This window comes from Pelophylax lessonae (genome assembly GCF_965119305.1).
Source record: "Pelophylax lessonae genome assembly, chromosome: 6".
Classification (NCBI taxonomy): domain Eukaryota; kingdom Metazoa; phylum Chordata; class Amphibia; order Anura; family Ranidae; genus Pelophylax; species Pelophylax lessonae.
In genome coordinates, this window is record NC_138773.1 from 106908433 (window position 1) to 106927815 (window position 19383).

Below are 19383 nucleotides of genomic sequence, written 5' to 3' on the forward strand. Positions count from 1 at the left end.
TTACCTCTGTGCTTGCCAACAAGGGTTTCTCCACCAAGTACTAAGTCATGTTTTGCTTGGGGATCAAATACTTATTTTACTCTCTGAACTGCAACTCATTTTATAAAATTTGTATCATGTGTTTTTTCTGGATTTTTGTTTGAAATTCTGTATCTATCACTAAAAATACACCTATGATAAAATTTATAGACCCTTTATTTCTCTGTAATTGGGCAAAGATACAAAATCTGCAGGGGATAAAATCATTATTTTCCCCACTGTACGTCTTAGCATTAGGAAAAACCTCTCCTGAAGGAAATATATTGGCTGCCATTGCTGACCATTTCTGAAAAGTGTGAAGTCAGAACTCCTGATGTGTGCTCTGCGATAACGATTAAGCACTTCACCACTATTTAGCACTGCGCTACTGTAACTAGAAAATGGTCATGCAATGCTGTATGAAAATAAAAATGTATAGCATTTTTTCACACAAATAGAGCTTTCTTTTGGTGGTATTTAATCACCACTGTGTTTTTTATTTTTATAATATAACCGATAAAAGACTGAAAATTTTGAAAAAATAAATTTATATTTTTTTAGTTTCTGTTATAAAACATATTAAATTAAAAAATCAAATTTCTTCTTAAATTTAGGCCAAAATGAATTCTGCTACATGTCTTTGGTAAAAAAAAAGAAAATCCCAATAAGTGTATATTGATTGGTTTGCGTAAAGTTATAGCGACTACAAACTATGGGATATATACTGGAATTGCAATTGCAACTGCTTTGCCGGGAGAACAAAAAGAAATATTGATCCCTCTGCATAGAGCCCTGTGTTGTTTGTCCACACAGGGCTTTGGAATGTGATTGGACACAGCTGATCAGCAGGTCCCAGTCATGAATCATTCACCAGGACCTGCTGACAGAATCTTGCTTTGTCTAATTACAGTGAAAGTCAGGGGGAGCTTGCGCTCCCTGTACTCGACAGAATGAAAAAATGTCATTATCACACCAAGGATTCCTCAAAAGGTCCAAAGCTTTATTCAAATGGTCACACGGAACTCATACAGCAATGTTTTGGAGCCACGCAGGGCCTCTTCGTCAGGAAAATGATGTCACTTGCCTGACGAAGGGGCCCTGTGTGGTTTCGAAATGTTGCTGTATGTGTACCGTGTCACCATGTGAATAAAGCTTTGGACTCTTTGAGGAAAGCTTGGTGTGCTGAGGACATTTCTTCACTCTGATTGTCTAGGGTTCCCAGCCGGTGGTCTTTACAGCACCCAACATTACTACAGCCATTTTCATGAATGTGTGCATAGGGAATTTTGCATTTAGACTTGTACTCGACAGAGGTCAGCAACGTACAGATACGCCACTGTGCCTGCTGGAGTCACACGTCTGCAGTACAATGTGGGCTGTCCTGAACAGGTTATGAAAGCATTGAAATCATTAGGTTGGCATGACATCTAAGCAAAGAACATTTTCATAAAGAAGTCTGGAATGGCAGCCTTTGTACTTCTCTTATCTCAGGTTTCCTTTAAAGAGACCCTGTCAGCAACTTAGAAATTTGCAGGTAAAACCACAGAAAAATTATGTATTTTAAATGACCCCTTACAGTGTATTCCTTTCCAACTACTATTTTTTTAAATATACAAAATATATATAAGGGTACGGCGCTCAACAAAGAATGAATCAAATTATAAATCCCCTGATGACGTCAGTACGTACTGACGAAACGTGCGTCGGGAACGTGAGATCGTAACCATAGAGGAACTTCCGGTCAAGGTGGAGCGCAGGTGGAACGCGGAAGCGGCGTTCCCATCCCTTGTCACCGCGATTCCTACAGTAAAGGCTTTCTTTTATCTGGATGTAGTAAGTGCAATTTTAAATCATTAAAACGATTAATTATGAGATACTGCGCCATGAGAGCCTCTTTCTTCTCTCCACTTTTGTTATGGTCCTGATTCAATCCCATGGTTTGGCTACACACTCACCCTGCTGAGAAAGTGTTTTTCTACACCAAGTGCCAACTTATATGTGGATATTACTGATGTGAGAGCTTTATGGTCTGGTCCGATCAAAGGCTGAAAGGATTACGCTTATGTGACCCCCTATAATCAAGGGGTCCCATATTTCTGGTAAGCAGTAAGATTTGCTTGCACTGGGTGAAGGAGTGAAGGTGGAGGCTTAAAGGAATACACACTCCTATCAAGTTTCAAGATTTCCTATTAGCTGTTGTTATTTGGATTATCTGTTTGATGGCTTTTTGAGCACCAGAGACTTGATATATTTATTTTGATATATTGTCACTCTTTATTTATTGAGCACTAGAGTGTGACATATTTAATTTCACCTCACTGTTCACTAACAAGCACGGTGTGTTTTATCTAGTTTTTTAGAATTTGATTCATTCTTTGTTGTGCGCCGTACCCTTATATATTTTGCATTTATCCACGTGTACCACGTTTATGTTGCAGCTCACAAGGTTGAAAGCAATTTCACAAAACACATGAATCTATATTTAATTTATTAATACTATTTTCACATTCATTAGCGCAGGTTGGTTGGTGTTTCACACCAACCCCCCCTTTTTTCTACTATTTTTTTTAAATTGGATTAAAAGTGCCTTTGAACTTGCTAGAAAGTAAGACTTATTGTTACAGCCAACCAGTAAAAAAAGGGCACTTTTCTCTTGCCAGTAAATGCCAGTGACAGGCAAAGGTTGCCAGTAAAAAATGTGGCTGTGACTCTCGTCTCGGAACTTCGCATTCGCATTTTTGGTCTGGAGCTGGCGGGAGCTGGCAGAGATCATCTGAGTGTCTGCTACACTGTGTTCGGGAAGTGCTGGCGGGGGGGCAGATCTGGCAGAGGCAGTACCCGAGCGTGTCGTGTGATGTCATAGTGCAAGGGAGACGAGCGGAGGGACCGGAGCCTCGTGTTGGGTCTGCAGGATGGGAGTGTAGCACCCTCCTAGGTAGGTGCTAGAGAGAGAGTATAGTTTTGGATCTTTTCTGCTTACCAGAAAGATTACCAGGTAAGTCTATATTGTTCTCTGCCTACCAGAGAGCAGGATCTGCTAGTGAGGTCTGCTCATGGCACTCAGGTGCAGCTCAGTTTGTCTGAAGTGTTTCACACTTTTCCAATAGGGAGGCATGGTGGACAGTGGGAGTTAACCTGACTAATGAGTGCACGGGCATTCACTACAGCCCTGGTGATTGGCAGAGAAAAGTGCATTGGTGCATGCTGGGATACTGTATAAATGCCAAGGGCACATGTGCTCGGGGTCAGAGTCAGAGAGGAGCTGAACCCAGATGTCCTACAGAGCTGACTAGAAGGGAAACACTGGAAAGGATCTGATTCTGGATACAGTGAGTACAGATCTGTGTCATGAGGCCTGTCCAGAGAGAGCCAACTCGTCAGCTAGAAGAGCCAGTGGACAGGTGTCAGTCAAAGGGATGCTAAAGAGGGTCCTTAAGATAATGTAGTTGCATCAAGTCTGCTGCCTGCCAAACACCCAGCAGAACTCCCGAACAGGGGAAATGTTCTAACCCGAACAGCAAACCTCATTGAAGACTATGGAAGCCGGACAGCAAAAATCAAAAGTGGCCATTTTGAAGGCTTATATGCAAGTAATTGGTCATAAAAGAGGTTTGGAGGTCTGGGTACTACCCAGGGGGACATGTATGAATAAAAAAAAAAAAATGTAAAAACAATTGTTTTTTTCAGGAGTTTTGATTTTAATGATGCTTAAAGTGCAACAATGAAAGTGAAAAATTCCTTTAAATATAATGCCTGGGGGGTCCCCTAATGTGCCTCTAAAGTGGCGCATTTGTAGCATTTACAGAAATCCCATTTAAAAATGACTCACGGTTACAATTGCCAGCACTCAGCTATTAAAAAATATAGCCCCCCCCAGGCTATACCAGGCCTCTCGGGTCTGGTGTGGATTTTACATGGAACCTCATGCTAAAATTTAAAAAAAAAAATGAAAAATCATACCAGACCCTTATCTGTGCATGTAGCCTGGCAGATCAGGAAAAGGGGGGGGGGGGGCGTTTGCTCAACATGAGGGGGGTGGGTGCTTTGGGGCAGGGGGGCTCTGTGCGCCCCACCCCAAAGCACCTTGTCCGCATGTTGATGGGGACAAAGGCCTCTTCCCGACAACCCTGGGCTGTGGTTGCTGGGGTCTGTGGATGGGGGGTTTATCGGAATCTGGAAGCCCCCTCTACCAAGGGGGGCCCTAGATCCCGCCCCCATCTAAATGGGTATCGGGCATCGTACCCCTACCCATTCACCATAAAAGGGGTACAAAACGTGAGAAACGCAGGAAACAGTTTTTGATAAATTCTTTATTAAAAAATAAAAAAAATTTTCCTCGATGTAAATCCATTGTCAATCGAGACGTCCACCAGATCCGAAAAATAGAAAAAAAGGAAATGCTTCCGCCTCCTGGGAGGCCTCCTCGACTGCTCCCTCTTCGCTTTGACAGCTCTTAAATAGGCAAGGAGCGGGGCCACCCAGTTACGTCACTGGGTGGCACTGACCCCGTCTGACATCACGTGATGACATCTGGCGTCAAAAGGGGGCATTGCCACCAGGTGACTTAACAGGGTGGCCCCGCCCTATGCCTATATATGAACTGTCAAAGCGAAGAAAGAGCAGTCGGTGGGAGGTCTCCCAGGAGGGGTAAGCGCTTTCTTTTTTTTCTATCTTTCCGGGTCTGGCGGGCGTCTTGATTGACGATGGATTTACATCGCGGGACACTTTTTTCTATTTTTTAAAAAAGGATTTGTTTCCTGCGTTTATTACTTTTTGACAATTTTTTGATGAATGGGTACAGGTACGATGTACCTGATACCCATTCACATGGGGGGGCCAGGATCTGGGGGCCCCCGTGGGAAAGGGGGCTTCCAGATTCGGATAAGCCCCCACCCGCAGCCCTGAGTTTTCGGGAAGAGGTCCTTGTCCCCATCAACATGGTGCTTTGGGGTAGGGGGAGCAGAGCCCCCTTGCCCCAAAGCACCCACCCTACCATGTTGATAGCATGTGGCCCAGTATGGTTCAGGAGAAGGGGCACTCACTCGTCTCCCCCCCTTTTTCCTGACCTGCCGGTCTGGTATGGATTTTGGGGGGTCCCCACACCAGTCCTTTTTTTTTTAAATTTTGACATTGTTTTCTTTATTTTTTTTACCGGCACTTTTTTTTTTTTATTCAGTTGTCAGCGGGGAAACACATTGACAGCTGATGACTCATCAGTTGTTAAGGACGTGATGGCCGGTTTCCCGGCCCCATTCCTTAACAACCAGCTAACACTGCGCCCTAAATGTGGAAAGCTTTGAGCAAATCAGGGCACAGAATGCACTGTGCAGTGCTCTGCAGTGCATTGCAGGATGTTCGTCAAGGCGATCCCCCTGCAAATTCGGGTGTTCGGGGAATGGGCAAACAGGCAAATGTTCGGCTGGGAACTCATACTTGGGCCGAACCGTTCGCCCATCCCTACTCACTATATCAAAAATAAAATAGGAAACATGTTTTTTTGCCTCAATAGCTACCATAAATCACATTGCTAATTGCATATTGTATTTGTTTGTAGCCTAAATATTGAAATTTGCACTTAAAACCGTAATTTTGTAACTTTTGGAAAAGCCAGTAAAAACTTGGCTGTGCCAGTAAATTGTGGGTGTCGTGTCAGTAAATTTCAATCTGGTAGGTTGGCAACACTGATATGACTAACCCATTCCCTAGCACTCCTTCTTGCATTTCATAGACCTCTCCTTTTCTAGGAGGGTCTGAATACTCTCTCTGCCCAGCTACACTGCCACTCCAATTAACTTCCTACATAAACGTGAGTGACAGCTTTGAGTCTGCTGGGGCTGCTGAAATCACATCCAAGATGGTGGCACACAACAGCAGTCTTGGGGCTTTTGGACATCTACACAAGGCAGGCTATTACAGGGTAATAACATGCCTTAAATATGGTAAATGCACATATAATATTATGGGAATGTTTTCATTGAAAAAAATAGTCTGGTGATCTTTTTGATATACACACAGCTATTATTTAAAAAAAGAATTCCAGGTATAGATATCTTATACATAGGTATGTTAGTCCTTTTGGACCTATGTAACTATGTATATATTATATCTGGGCGATACCCCTGGAAGCTGGAAATCACTGAAATAGACACCACTACTCCAGTGATCTCTAGTTGCTTCTGGGTTCTGTGCTGAGCAGCTGGCTTGCTGCATTATGAACACAGGAGGTCAGGCACTCAGCAAGGGTGCCATTCAGAGAATGCTTTACATTTCCTGAATGAATGAATGCAAAGAGTTCTATGACCACTTTAACCACTTGCCGACTGCCGCCCGACTATATACGGCGGCGGTCAGCCCCTCCCAGGCAAAGTGACGTACCGGTACGTCACTAGCCTGGGAGCATAAAGGGGGCGAGCGCGCGCTGCCGGAGGCGCGCTCCCGCCCCCGCTCGTACCCGACGAAGCCAGCGCGTGTGACCGGCGGACCCGATGTCCGCCGGTCACTCCCGATCGTCGGGTAGAGAGGGAGAAAGGCAGGCGGCTAATGTAAACAAAGCCGCCTGTCATTCTCCCCTGTGTAAAAGCACAGATCACTCGGTCCTGCTATGTAGGACCCCGTTGATCTGTGCTGTTACACCACTAGCCACATCCAATGACAGTTAGAAACACGCCCCTAGGGACACACTTAACCCCTCCCTCTCCAATAAAGTTAACCCCTTCCCTCCCAGTGTCATTTTTACAGTAACAGTGCATATGTATAGCACTGATTCATGTAGTAATGTCACTGGTACCCCCAAAAGTGTCAAAAATGTAAGTCAAGGGTCCGATCTGTCCGCCGCAATGTCGCAGTACCGCAAAATAAATCGCAGATCGCCGCCATTACGCGTTAAAAAAAAAAACAACAAAAATGACAAAAATCTTTCCCTTAGTAAACGCAATAACTTTTGCGCAAACCAATCAAAATACGCTTATTGTGATTTTTTCTTTACCAAACATAGGTAGCAGAAAACAAATTGGCCAAACATTTAAAAAAATTTAGATTTTTACATTTTTTGGGGGGGGGGGGGGGAATTTCATATAAAAAAAATTGCAAAATATTGTTATTTTTGCTAAATTGTCGCTCTTTTTTTGTTTATAGCGCATGATCAAAAAATCGCACAGGTGATCAAATACCACCAAAAGAAAGCTCAGTTTGTGGGAAAAAAAAGGACTTCAAATTCGTTTAGGTACAGCGTCGCACGACCGCGCAATTGTCCGTTAAAGTCACGCAGTGCCGAATCGCAAAATACCCCCTGGTCAGGAAGGGGGTAAAATCTTCCGAGGCTTAAGTGGTTAAGACCAGGCCTATTTTTGACACTTGGTATTTACAAGCTAAAATCTGTTTTTTTTGCTAGAAGACTACTAAGAACCCCCAAACATTATATATATATTTTTAGCAGAGACCCTAGAGAATAAAATGGAGATTGTTGCAATATTTTTTATCACACCGTATTTGTGCAGCGGTCTTCCAAACGCAATTTTTTTGGAAACAAATTCACTTTTTTGAATTAAAAAATTATAAAACAGTAAGTTAGCCCAATTTTTTTCTATAATGTGAAAGATAATGTTACGCCGAGTATTTAGATACCCAACATGTCATGCTTCAAAATTACGCACGCTCGTGGAATGGTACTTAAAAATCCCATAGGCAACACTTTAAAAATTTCTACAGGTTACCAGCTGAGGAGGTCTAGGGCTCAAATTATTGCTCTCACTCTAACGATTGCGGTTATATCTCACATGTGTGGTTTGAACACCGTTTACATATGTGGGCGGGACTTCCGTATGTGTTCGCTTCTGCGCACGAGCTAACAGGGACAGGGCGCTTTAATTTTTTTTTCTTCCTGTTTATTTTATTTATTATTTTTTATTTTTACACAGTTTAAAAAAAAAATGTATCATTTTTATACCTATTACAAGGAATGTAAACATTCCTTGTAAAAGAAATAAGCATGACAAGACCTCTTTATTGTGAGATCTGGGGCCAAAAAGACCTCAGACCTCACAACTACACTAAAAAAGGAAAAAAAAAAATAAAAAAATCGGCCCTTTAAACTGGTTGCTAGGCAACGACAATTGCATAGCTGCCAACTGCCCCATTTTTGCCGGGTCAGTCCTGGCAAATAGGACCCTGTCCCGGGTAATTTACTCTGCTACTTTGGCCTTAAGTTTGAAATTCCCTTTTCAAATTCCTGTAATTCTCTCTTTATTGAGTAGACCATATAATCTGATGATAAGTAGGCAGAGATTAATTATGCAGAGTGGGCAGGGCTTCAGGGAAGTGGGTGTGGTAAGTAATTGATAGCTGTGCTGCAAAGTGTCCCTGGAAATTTTTTTCAAATGTTGGCAAGTATGCGTTTAACGTCTCTCCGGTCCTCCAAGACCATAGAATCGAGTGAGGGCCATCTTGCCCTCACTCAACTTCCTGTCTCAGAGGATTCGGGACCGGATCGCTTTCCCCGCAGCCGGCGGGTCCGGTAAGTGGGGAAAACGGCCGGAAAGTGTCAGGAGGGGGCACCTCTTCCGCCGCACCGTAAGAGTCATCCCACTGTGAATATGCCCGCCGTTTTTAAAAATACCGGGGTTATGGCAGCGATCTGCTGCCATAACCCTGGTATTTAGTGTCACAGGACTGATGTAAATAGGCGGTGGGCGGTCGGTAAGTGGATAATTGGACAAGGTCGAGAGGCAGGGCAGTGACATCTCCACCTCATCCAATGAGAGAATGCTTTGCATTTATTCAGAAAGTGAAAGCATTCTCTGAATTGCACCCTTGCTGAGCAGCCAACCTCCTGTGTTCAAAATGCAACAGGCCAGCTGCTCAGCACAGGACCGGAAAGCAAGTGAAGATCATTAGAAAAGCGGGGTCTACTGTACTTCAGTGATTTCCAGCTTCCAGAGACATCAGCCAGGTATGATATATTAACTATGTAACTATCTTCACTGTCAGAGCAGTAAGGATGTGGAATTCTCTTCCACAAGCAGTGGTATCAGCAGGGAGCATCGATAGTTTCAAAAGACTATTAGATGGGCACCTTAAAGACCACAACATACAGGGGTATACAATGTACGGTTAACAGCAAACACACAACGCACATCATTGGTTGAACTGGATGGACTGATGTCTTTTTTCAACCTCACTAACTATGTAACTATATATACATAGTTACACTGATCAAAGCTGGACAATAGCAACTATGTATAAAATAAATATCCATACTTGGAAATTGCTCATTAGACTACGTTCACATATGTGCGAGTTGGTAATGCATACATAATCGCACAAACGTGCTGCTCTTAAGCAGATGCATGAGGAGCAGTTAATTCTTAATGGCACCCCCACATATCAGCACATGTGGCACCTTTTTAAAAGAGGATCGGGGACTTCTTTCCCCACATTTCTTGCTGGTACAGCAACCCATTCAAATGAATAGACTGCTCCTCCCGTGATGTGCGTATGCAAACCTCAGCTTACATATATTTAAAGTGGAAGTTTAGTAATGAAATTAAATCCTGCTAGATCACTTCAGGTTGGCCCCTTTTGCAGGGATAGCTATGTAAAACATTGAAAATAAGTGCCTATACTGTTTAAAGTTCAGTAATACACTGTCTCGTCTCACCCTGCTTTACACATGCTCAGTTGCTCTCCTTTTTTAGGCATTTTTAGGCACTGGCAAGATTGTAGAGGCTGATCTGATGACAGCCTTGAAGCAGAATTAAACCCTCTTATCCTATACAGCCAAGGAAGCTGCTTCTATTCGATCTGCAACTGCCATGATGATGCACATGTGATCAGTTATGACATCAGACATTGGATAGTTTGACAGTTTGGTACAGAGCACAACCAATGTGACAGTTATATTTCCGGCATGGGCCAGGAATGTAACTTTTTTGAAACTGTTAAATCGATGGGCTTATTTCCACTTTAAAGAGTTTGCGGCATTGTCATTTTATCTAAAAAAAAAGAAGAAAAACCAGGGTGGATTTGATTTAAATCAAGTCGATTTCATTTGTGATTTAAATCAGGATTTAAATCACTAGTAAAAAGGCTTTATTGAAATCAACTCGATTTAAATCATCATTTTTAAAGAGCAACTGTCATCTCGGTCCTTTAGCGGCTCCTCCTCTGACCCACTGACAGTCCTATTCACTTTAATGGGACAGCTAGTGATGCGGCAGTGACACAACAAGGTGAGGGACGTGGCGGCAGCAGGTGAGTGGATCCCCACTAACAGGCGCTGCCATGATGGATCTGAAATGACAGGTACTCTTTAAATATAAGGATTCATTCTTGCTGGTAGTTAGTGTGAAATTGTCACAATGCAGTGCATGTCATTTCAGCTTGCTTGGATTCAATGAATGAGTTTACCAAAAACTTAAATATTGCAGAATATACATCTTCATGCTACATAACTAAGCTCTATTTCATGCTGAATAAACCAAATTATTGATGTATCTTAACCGGTTGCCGACCACCCGCCGCCTTTTTACTGCGGCAGTGTGGCTCTCCTGCGTGGAAACGAATTAGGTCTACATCGGACGCACGCTGGCAGCTAGGAGGCGAGCGCACTTCCGCCCCCACTTCTCCAGCGGGGACTCCGATGCAGGGGGCAGGAGGCTCCGATTGCTGCCTGACACCCGTGATCGTTCCCCACTGAGAGAGAAGAACAGTCAGCTGTTGTAAACACAACTGACTGTTCTTCTCCCTGGAATGATCACAGACCCCATGTGATCCTTCTATATAGGATCATAGGTCTCTATGATCATTTCAGAAGCCACGCCCCCTCCACAGTTAGAATCGCTCCCCTAGGCTCACATTTAACCCCTTGATCCCCCACAATGTTAACCCCTTCCCTGTCAGTGTCCTTATTACAGTAACAGTGCATATTTTTAGCACTGATTACTGTAGTAATGTCACTGGTCCCCCCAAAAGTCTCAAAAATCGCAGATCGCTGCCATTACTAGTAAAAAAATAAAAAATAAAATAAAAATGACATAAATCTTTCCCGTAGTTAGTAGACACGATAACTTTTGGGCAAACCAATCAAAATACACTTACTGCGATTTTTTTACCAAAAATATGTAGCAGAAAACAAATTGGCCTAAAATATTAAAAAATTTTGATTTTTGAATTTTTTTTTGAGAATGTTGTATAGCAGAAAGTGAAAAATATTGTTTTTTTTTTTTTTTTTTTTAGAATTGTCGCTCTTTTTTTGTTTATAGCACACAAAATAAAATTTACAGAGGTGATCAAATACCACCAAAAGAAAGCGCTATATGTGGGAAAAAAGGACATCAATTTTAATTGGGTACAGTGTCGCATGACTGCGCAATTGTCTGTTAAAGTAACGCAATGCCGAATCTCAAAATATGGCCTGGTCATTAAGGGGGAAAATCTTCCGGTCCAGAAGTGGTTAAAAAGGAGGAAACTATCTTTAGATAGATTTCTGCACCAAAAGCATTTTATCAAAATAAATTTGATAAAAATCCCAACAAATCTGATTTAAATAAAAAAAAAAATTAAAAAATAAGATTTTTATAAATTCGTTTCTAATTAAATCATTGATTTTTATTCACCTTGAGAAAAACAAATGAGTGGAGTGTCCCTGTACTTCCAAAACCATGCTGTTCTCAAATTTTCCCTGTGCATTTCCCATTCCCTTTCTATATGTTAGCCCCCTTTCTACTTTTTTGTAATCTTATAAATCAAAAGCAATAAAATCAAACTAATATAATGATGATGGTGATAATAATAATGATGAAATGTAGCCAGAATAACAAGTACACGATCTTACCAAAACACTGACCAGATGATAAGAACTCTTTCTTGAGCGTCACGGAAGTGTCTCCATCTCCCTGGAAACGTCTACCATGTGATTCCTTTCGACCAATGGAAGCTTACGTCGCCATATTGTGGCTGGCACGTTTGAAAACCCTCCCAGTAAATTAGTGCTGCCGCTTCATTTACCTTCTTCTCGTGCACATTCCTGTCTCCGTATTAGATCCCCTGATCTTCTGAAGGTGTGAGGAGAAGGATACACAGCGTACGTTGGAATCTCTTCATGTGGTGTCCTCCGACTTCCGCTTGCAGTGCCAACCAGAGGCGGAAGTCTTGGGCGCTCTCACCTGCTCTTTGCGGTGTCTATGGTGAAGTGTGGAAATTGCTGGAGACGAGCGGAGTGTGTTGCCTTGTACTGTATGGGAATGCTCGGTGTGTGGTAGGAGCCGGGTGTTCCAGGAATGGGGGAGAGCCCGGTACCCCGCTCCTCGGCTCAGGTGGTGATGAAGACGGCGGCGGAGGGGATCCCGGTGTTCCAGTACCCGGAGGAGGCGGACCTGGAGCTGGACGGTGAGTGTTGGGCTGATGTAATGAGCCATGTACAGGGTGACAGCTGGGAGTTGTGCCAGGGAGAGGACAGACCACTCACACTGCTCACAAGTTACTTCTCCAATCTCACTTCTAATGGCAGTCTTCACATTTCTTCATAACAATCAGAAAAAAGTCATATTTATTGATAGTCACACCAGAAGTTTAAATCTGTATTTTTGCTGCAAAATTACTTTTAACCCCCAAACATTTATTTTATTTATTTATATATATATATATATATATATATATATATATATATATATATATAATATTATTTTTTTTTTTTAGCAGACAATCTTGGAAATGGTTTAACCACTTAAGCCCCGGAAGATTTTACCCCCTTCCTGACCAGAGCCTATTTTGCGATTCGGCACTGCGTGATTTTAACGGACAATTGCGCGGTCGTGCGACGCTGTACCTAAACGAATTTAATGTCCTTTTTTTCCCACAAACAGAGCTTTCCTTTGGTGGTATTTGATCACCTGTGCGATTTTTTTTTTTTGTTTATAGCGCATGATCAAAAAAAAAAAAAAAAAAAAAAAGAGCGTCAATTTTGCAAAAATAACAATATTTTTCACATTTTTTTTATATGAAATTCCCCAAAAAAATGTAAAAATCTAAATTTTTTAACATTTTAGGCCAATTTGTTTTATGCTACATATTTTTGGTAAAAAAAAAAAATCGCAAAAAGCATATTTTGATTGGTCTGCGCAAAAGTTATTGCGTTTACTAACTAAGGGAAAGATTTATTTCATTTTTGTTATGTCATTTTTGTTTTTTTTTTTTTTAAACGCGTAATGGCGGCGATCTGCGATTTTTTTTATATTTTTTTGCGGTACTGCGACATTGCGGCGGACAGATCGGACCCTTGACTGACATTTTTGACACTTTTGGGAGTACCAGTGACATTACTACAGTAATCAGTGCTATACATATGCACTGTTACTGTAAAATGACACTGGCAGTGAAGGGGTTAACTTTTTTGGAGAGGGAGGGGCTAACTGTGTCCCTAGGGGCGTGTTTCTAACTGTTATTGGCTGTGGCTTGAGGTGTCGAAACAGTAATCAACGGTCCTACATGTAAACAAGGCGGCTTGTTTACATTAGCCGCCTGCCTTTCTCCCGCTCTAACGGGCGATCGCGAGGGGGGGGGGGTCCGTGACCGAGCGGGAGCACGCATCCGGCGGCGCGCGTTTGCTCCCCAGAGCCTCACAGGCTAGTGACGTACCGATACGTCACTTTGCCTGTGAGCGGCTGACCGCCGCAGTATATGTATTTGTGGCGGTCGGCAAGTGGTTAAATCGTGTATGTCACACAGTATTTTTTTCAAACACATTTTTTTGGGGGAAAAATACATTTTAATAATAAATAAAAAAAAAAAATATATATATATAAAATTTGTTGTGACCTGTGCAATAATCGTGCTGTCTAATCAGCATCTTGCTATGTCACACCTGTGAGGTGGATGGATTATCTCGCCAAAGGAGAAGTGGTCATTAAGGCCCCTTTCACATGGGCTTTCCGATCCGCCTGTCAGTTTTTCAGGCGGACCGGATGCTCCATGCAGCCCTATTGAGCGGAGACATGTCTGCTGACACCCGCTGCTATCCAATTCTGTCTGTGAAATCCAGACGGATGGAAACCCTTTTTTCCATCCGTCTGGAGGATCGGATGACTGCACACAGAGCGGAGACGGAGCTGTCATCCACCTGCTCTGCGGGGATCGACAGATCGATCCCCCGCTGAGCAGGGCAGACTCCGTCGGGCGCACCGCCCGTGTGAAAGGAGCCTTAAGGCCCGTACACACGATAAGAAAATCTGTAGGGAAAATTCGTCCGACCGATTTTCGGATTGTTAGTATGGTGCTTTCGACAGCCGACTTTTCGGCTGACAAAATCCTGATGTGCAGGCTATATAATTTTTGTCGTCCATCAAAACAACATCCGATTTTCGTCTCATTAGTACAGATTTCGACGGAAAAGAAACTTAAGAGCAAGACTAGGCATGCTCAGAGAGGAAAGAACACATAGAAAGCAATCCAACACATGACATCACTTCTGAAGTAGAATTCTGTCGTATGGGAAAATTCGTATGAAAATAACCTCTTCACTTTCCACATCAGACTAGCATGCCACAAAAAAACGGACGACAGATCGTTTAATAATTTGATCGTGTGTACGGGGCTTTAGACCCCTTTCACATGGGCTTTCTGATCAGGTCCGCCTGTCAGTTTTTTCTGGCGGATCTGATCAGACATTCCATGCACCTCTATGGAGCAGCGGATGTCAGCAGTGACATGTCCGCTGACACCCGCTGCTCTCTGCGTGAAATCCAGACAGATGGAAACCCTATTTTCCATCCGTCTGGAGGATCCGTTGAAAATGGACAGGCGGTCACTGTGGCCATCCGCCACTCCATAGGGCGGCATGGAGCATCCGATCAGGTCCGCCTGAAAAACTGACAGGCAGACCTGATCGGAAAGCCCGTGTGAAAGGGGCATTAGCGAGATTTGTGAACAATATTTGAGAGAAATAGGCCTTTTGTGTACAAAGAAAAGTCTTAGATCTTTGAGTTCAGCTCATGAAAAATGGGGATCACTTTTATTCCTATTACGAGCAATGTAAACATCTCTTGTAATAGAAATAAGGATGACAGGTCCTCTTCATGGAGAGATATGGGGTCAAAAAGACACATCTCTCTTTTAGTTTTAAAAGCAAAGGATTGGAAAAATAAGTGATATTTTGCTTTAAAAAAAAAAAAAAATTGTTTACTTTCACCGTGGACCAGAAGTTATATCCCGCTGTTGCTTCGGTCCTCCAAGGCCATAGAGGTGATCAAAGACAATCTAGTCTTTTATCGCCCCTGTGACCAGCCGGTCGCATTGTTGGATAATTTGTCAGACGAGACGGTGGAAACGGTAAACCCAAGAAACACCGGCGGGCCGGGGGGCGTCTGAAAGTGTTCCAGCTGCTTATGAGCCGCTCAGAATGCTTTCAAGAGAAAGCGAGCTGCCAGCTGAAAAAAGCAATACCAGGGTTATGGCTGATATCTTCAGCCATAACCCCGGAAAACCACTTCCAAACCACAATGTATGTGTATATATAATATATATATATTATGTATGTATTGTGGTCAGCAATTGGTTAAAGTGTAACTAAAGGCAACATTTTTTAAAATAATATTTTGGTTAGAGTAACTGAGGGAAAATGCCTCCCTGCCTGTTTGCAAGTAAAATCTGTATTTTTTGCTGGAAAATTACTTAGAAACCCCAAACCTATATTAATATATTTTTTAGCAGAGACTGTAGAAAATCAAATGGCAGTAGTTGCAAATTTTTATGTCACACTGTATTTGCACAGCAGTCTTTCAAGCACAATTTTTTGGGAAAAAAATACACTTTGATTAATACAAAAAAAAGTAAATTTAACCCAATTTTTTTGTGTAATGTGAAAGATGATGTTATGCGGAGTAAATAAATACCTAAGATGTCATGCTTGAAAATTGCGCATGCTCGTGAAATGGCGACAAACTACGGTACTTAAAAATCTCAATAGGCGGTGCTGTGAATATTTTTACAGGTTACCAGTTAAAGAGAAGGTCTAGCACTAGAATGTATTGCTTCTGCTCTAACTATCATAGTGATACCTCACATGTTGTTTGAACACAGTTTACATATGTTACATATACTTAGTAATATATTAATGTCAAATTAATGATTTACATTTAGGCTCCGTTCACATGTAGGCGTTTTGGGGGCATTTTTCTGCTCTAGGATCAGCTCTCAAAACGCCCAACAAGACAAATCCTATTCATTTCAATGGCCCCTGTTCACATCTAAACGTTTTGACGTAGTGAGCAAAACGCCCAACGCTCAAGAAAAGTACATGAGCTTCTTTTTGGGCAGATTACAGGCGTTTTCCATTGGTCTCTATTCAATCTAAAAACGCCCATAAAAACGCCTGTATTAGCAACGCCAAGATGTGAACGTAGCCTTACAGTTAGGCAGTCGGCAAGTGGCTAGAATAAAACAATCAGTTAACCCCTGCAGTGCAAGCACAGCGCAACTCTACAGGAAAGAAAATGCCCAGAGTTCAGCTTTAAGGAGCATTGGAAATATAAGTCAGAATATAGAATGTTCTGTAGAAATTTTTAGTCCAAGCCTTATAACTACTTGGTAATGGTACTAAAAGGCCTTGTTTACACTAGTTGGTGGAGGGCACCAAAAATAATGGGATTTTTGACTTGCCGCAAAATCCATTTCTCTCCATGTTCATTGACTGACACAACTCCTCATCTTCATGACCATAGGGTTATGCTGCCCCCTACAGGAGTAGGACACTAGGCAGAGAAAAGCTTGAGCATGCCTATTGGGGCAGTTCCTGGGGGTATACTCCCACTTCCTGCTATATGTATTCAGTTTTGTAAAAACCCAACTCCAAGAGGAGGGGGTACTGTGTCCATCAATGAACATCAGAGTAATGGATTTTTACGGCAAGTCAAAAATCCGATTTTCTCTTTCGTTCATCGACGGACAGAGCTCCTCATCTTCATGACCATTGGCGACATCCCAAAGCAGTGCCAAACATGAGAGGTGGGAACAGCAGAAAAAAACAACTTCCCAAAGGCTAAACATAGCTAACCAGGTAACATGGAGCTCGCCTGAATAAACACCCTCAAAGAGGACAAACCTCTAAACAGCAGCCTGCAAAACTTTTCGGCCAAAGGAAGCATCCGCAGATGCCAACAAATCCACTTTATGTGAATGTGTGCACAGACGACCAGGTGGCCGCCTTGTAAACTTGCACCATTGATGCCTGATGACGGAAGGCCCAGGAGGCACTAGGCGCCCAAGTAGAATGCACCCTGACAGGTAAAGGAGGAACCTGACCCTTAATAGAGTAAGCCTGAACCACAGTCTGCCTGATCCATCTGGAAATGGTCGCAGCAGAAGCAGCCAGTCTCTTGCAAGGTCAATCCGACCATGAGGACAAATAGGGAGTCTGATTTCCTAAATTACTCTGTAGCTGCCAGGAAAACCCGAACCTGATTGCCTGAACCACATCCAGGGAATGCAAGACAACTTCCTTAGGATGTTTAGGCTTAGGACACAGGGAAGGCAACACAATGTCTTCATTCAGATGAAATTCGGAGACGACCTTCGGAAGGAACGACGGACATGGTCGAAGAACCACATTATCCCTGTAAACAACTAGATAAGGTGAATGGCAAGACAGCGCCTGCAGCTCAGACACCCTGTGTGCCAAAGTAATAGCCACCAAAAAGGCTACCCTCTGGGACAACGTAAGCAGGGGAATCCCCCAAATATTTTCAAAGGGAGATTGCTGAAGAACTGACAACACCAAATTGAGGTCCCATGGCGGCAATGGAGACCGTACCGAGGAGCAAAGTGTGTCACTCCCTGGTACGCACCAAGGAGTGTGAGGCCAACGGACATTGAAAGAAAATCGCCAAGGCCTGGCCCTTGATGGTACTCAAAGCTAAATGTTGCTCGACCGCACCCCCCCTCCCCCCCACTGGAGTCACCAAAAAGGAGCAAGAGTGAACCCCCAAGAGACTCCCACCATGCAAGGTACGTCTTCCAAGTACGATGGTAAATCTTCCTGGAAGTTGACTTTCTAGATTTTAAAAGCGTAGGAATCACTGAATCAGACAACCCTCTATCCTTCAGCACCTGGCTTTCAACAGCCAGCCACTGTAAAGCAGGATGGAAGATCTGTCCTTGAGACAGCAGTACTTCCCTGAAAGGGAGTCTCCAAGGAACATCGGCGACCAGCCATACCAGATCTGTGTACAAAGACCGGCGAGGCCAGTCTGGAGCCACTAGGATGACCGGAATCCCTGCTGCCTTGTTCCTGCGCAGGAGTCTCGGCAGAAGCTTGAGAGGAGAAACGGTGTATATCAGATGATCATGACTCCAGGGAACCACCAGGGCGTCCATGGCGTCAGCTAAAAGGTCCCGAGACCGTGCCGCAAACCTCTGAACTTTCCTGTTTTAAGGCGAGAGGCCTCAACTGATTGAACACCTCCGGATGAAGTGACCATTCTCCCTGGTCCAACACCTGTCGACTGAGATAGTCCGCCTGTCAGTTTTCCACCCCAGGAATGTGTACAACAGAGAGGGCTGTAACAAACCGTTCTGCCCACCTTTAGAATGCCGGCTACATCCCGAGCCGCTGGAATGTTTCTCGTGCCCGCTTGGTGATTGACATTGGCCCCGGCCATGGCATTGTCCAATTAAACTGTCCAATGATCCAGTCAAAGCCTGATCGCACGGAGCTCCAGTACATTGATTGGTAGCCTGGACTCCTCCAGAGTCCAGACCCCTTGAGCACAATCTGTGCCAAGGATGCCTCCCCACGGGGATAGGCTGGCATCCGTGGTGATAGCCGTCCGATAAAGGGAAAGAGAGAATTTTTCCCTGAAGAAGTGCCAGATAGCGAAGCCACCAAACCAGGGACCCTCCTGGTTCTCTGGCTCAACATGATCAGATTGTCCAGAGACTAAGAATCCTTGTTCACCAGAATCTCCTTTTGTAGAGATCTTGTGTGAAACTGTGCAAACTGAACCGCCTCAAAGGTAGACACCATCAGGCCCATCACTCGCATGCAAGTCCGAACAGATGACCGTCTGCTGGACAGCAGAAGCCGAATCTCCTCCCGCAACTTCTGAAGTTGTGCAAGAGAGAAACACTCTGGCCGAGGCTGAGTCAGTCCTAGATTTTTCAAGCTCATGGACCGAACCAGAGCCGACTTCTGGAGATTCAGAATCCAACCAAACTCCCTCAGCATTTGCAGAATGATCTCCAAGCTGGCTAACAGGGAAGTTGAAGACTCTGCCCGCAAAAGATTATCCAGGTACACCAGGATCGCGATCCCCCGCTGACGCAGTAATGCTAGAACCGGGGCCAACACTTTTGTGAAGACCCGAGGATAAGGAGACA

At 43.5% G+C, this 19383-nt stretch overlaps 2 protein-coding genes across 3 annotated transcripts in view; one reads left to right on the plus strand and one right to left on the minus strand.

Annotated features, from left to right (window-relative positions):
• RSPH10B (radial spoke head 10 homolog B) overlaps nt 1-11995 on the minus strand; it is a 73420-nt gene extending 61425 nt beyond the window's left edge. For both annotated transcript variants that reach the window (XM_082261882.1, XM_082261881.1), the window contains exon 1: nt 11849-11995. The gene's annotated coding sequence lies outside the window, so the exon portion shown is untranslated. The remainder of the gene's footprint in view (nt 1-11848) is intronic.
• A 149-nt stretch (nt 11996-12144) lies between these two features.
• EIF2AK1 (eukaryotic translation initiation factor 2 alpha kinase 1) overlaps nt 12145-19383 on the plus strand; it is a 112550-nt gene continuing 105311 nt past the window's right edge. The window contains exon 1 of the mRNA XM_082261884.1: nt 12145-12402. Within this exon, the coding sequence (XP_082118010.1) occupies nt 12294-12402 (109 nt within the window). The 5' untranslated portion in view covers nt 12145-12293. The remainder of the gene's footprint in view (nt 12403-19383) is intronic.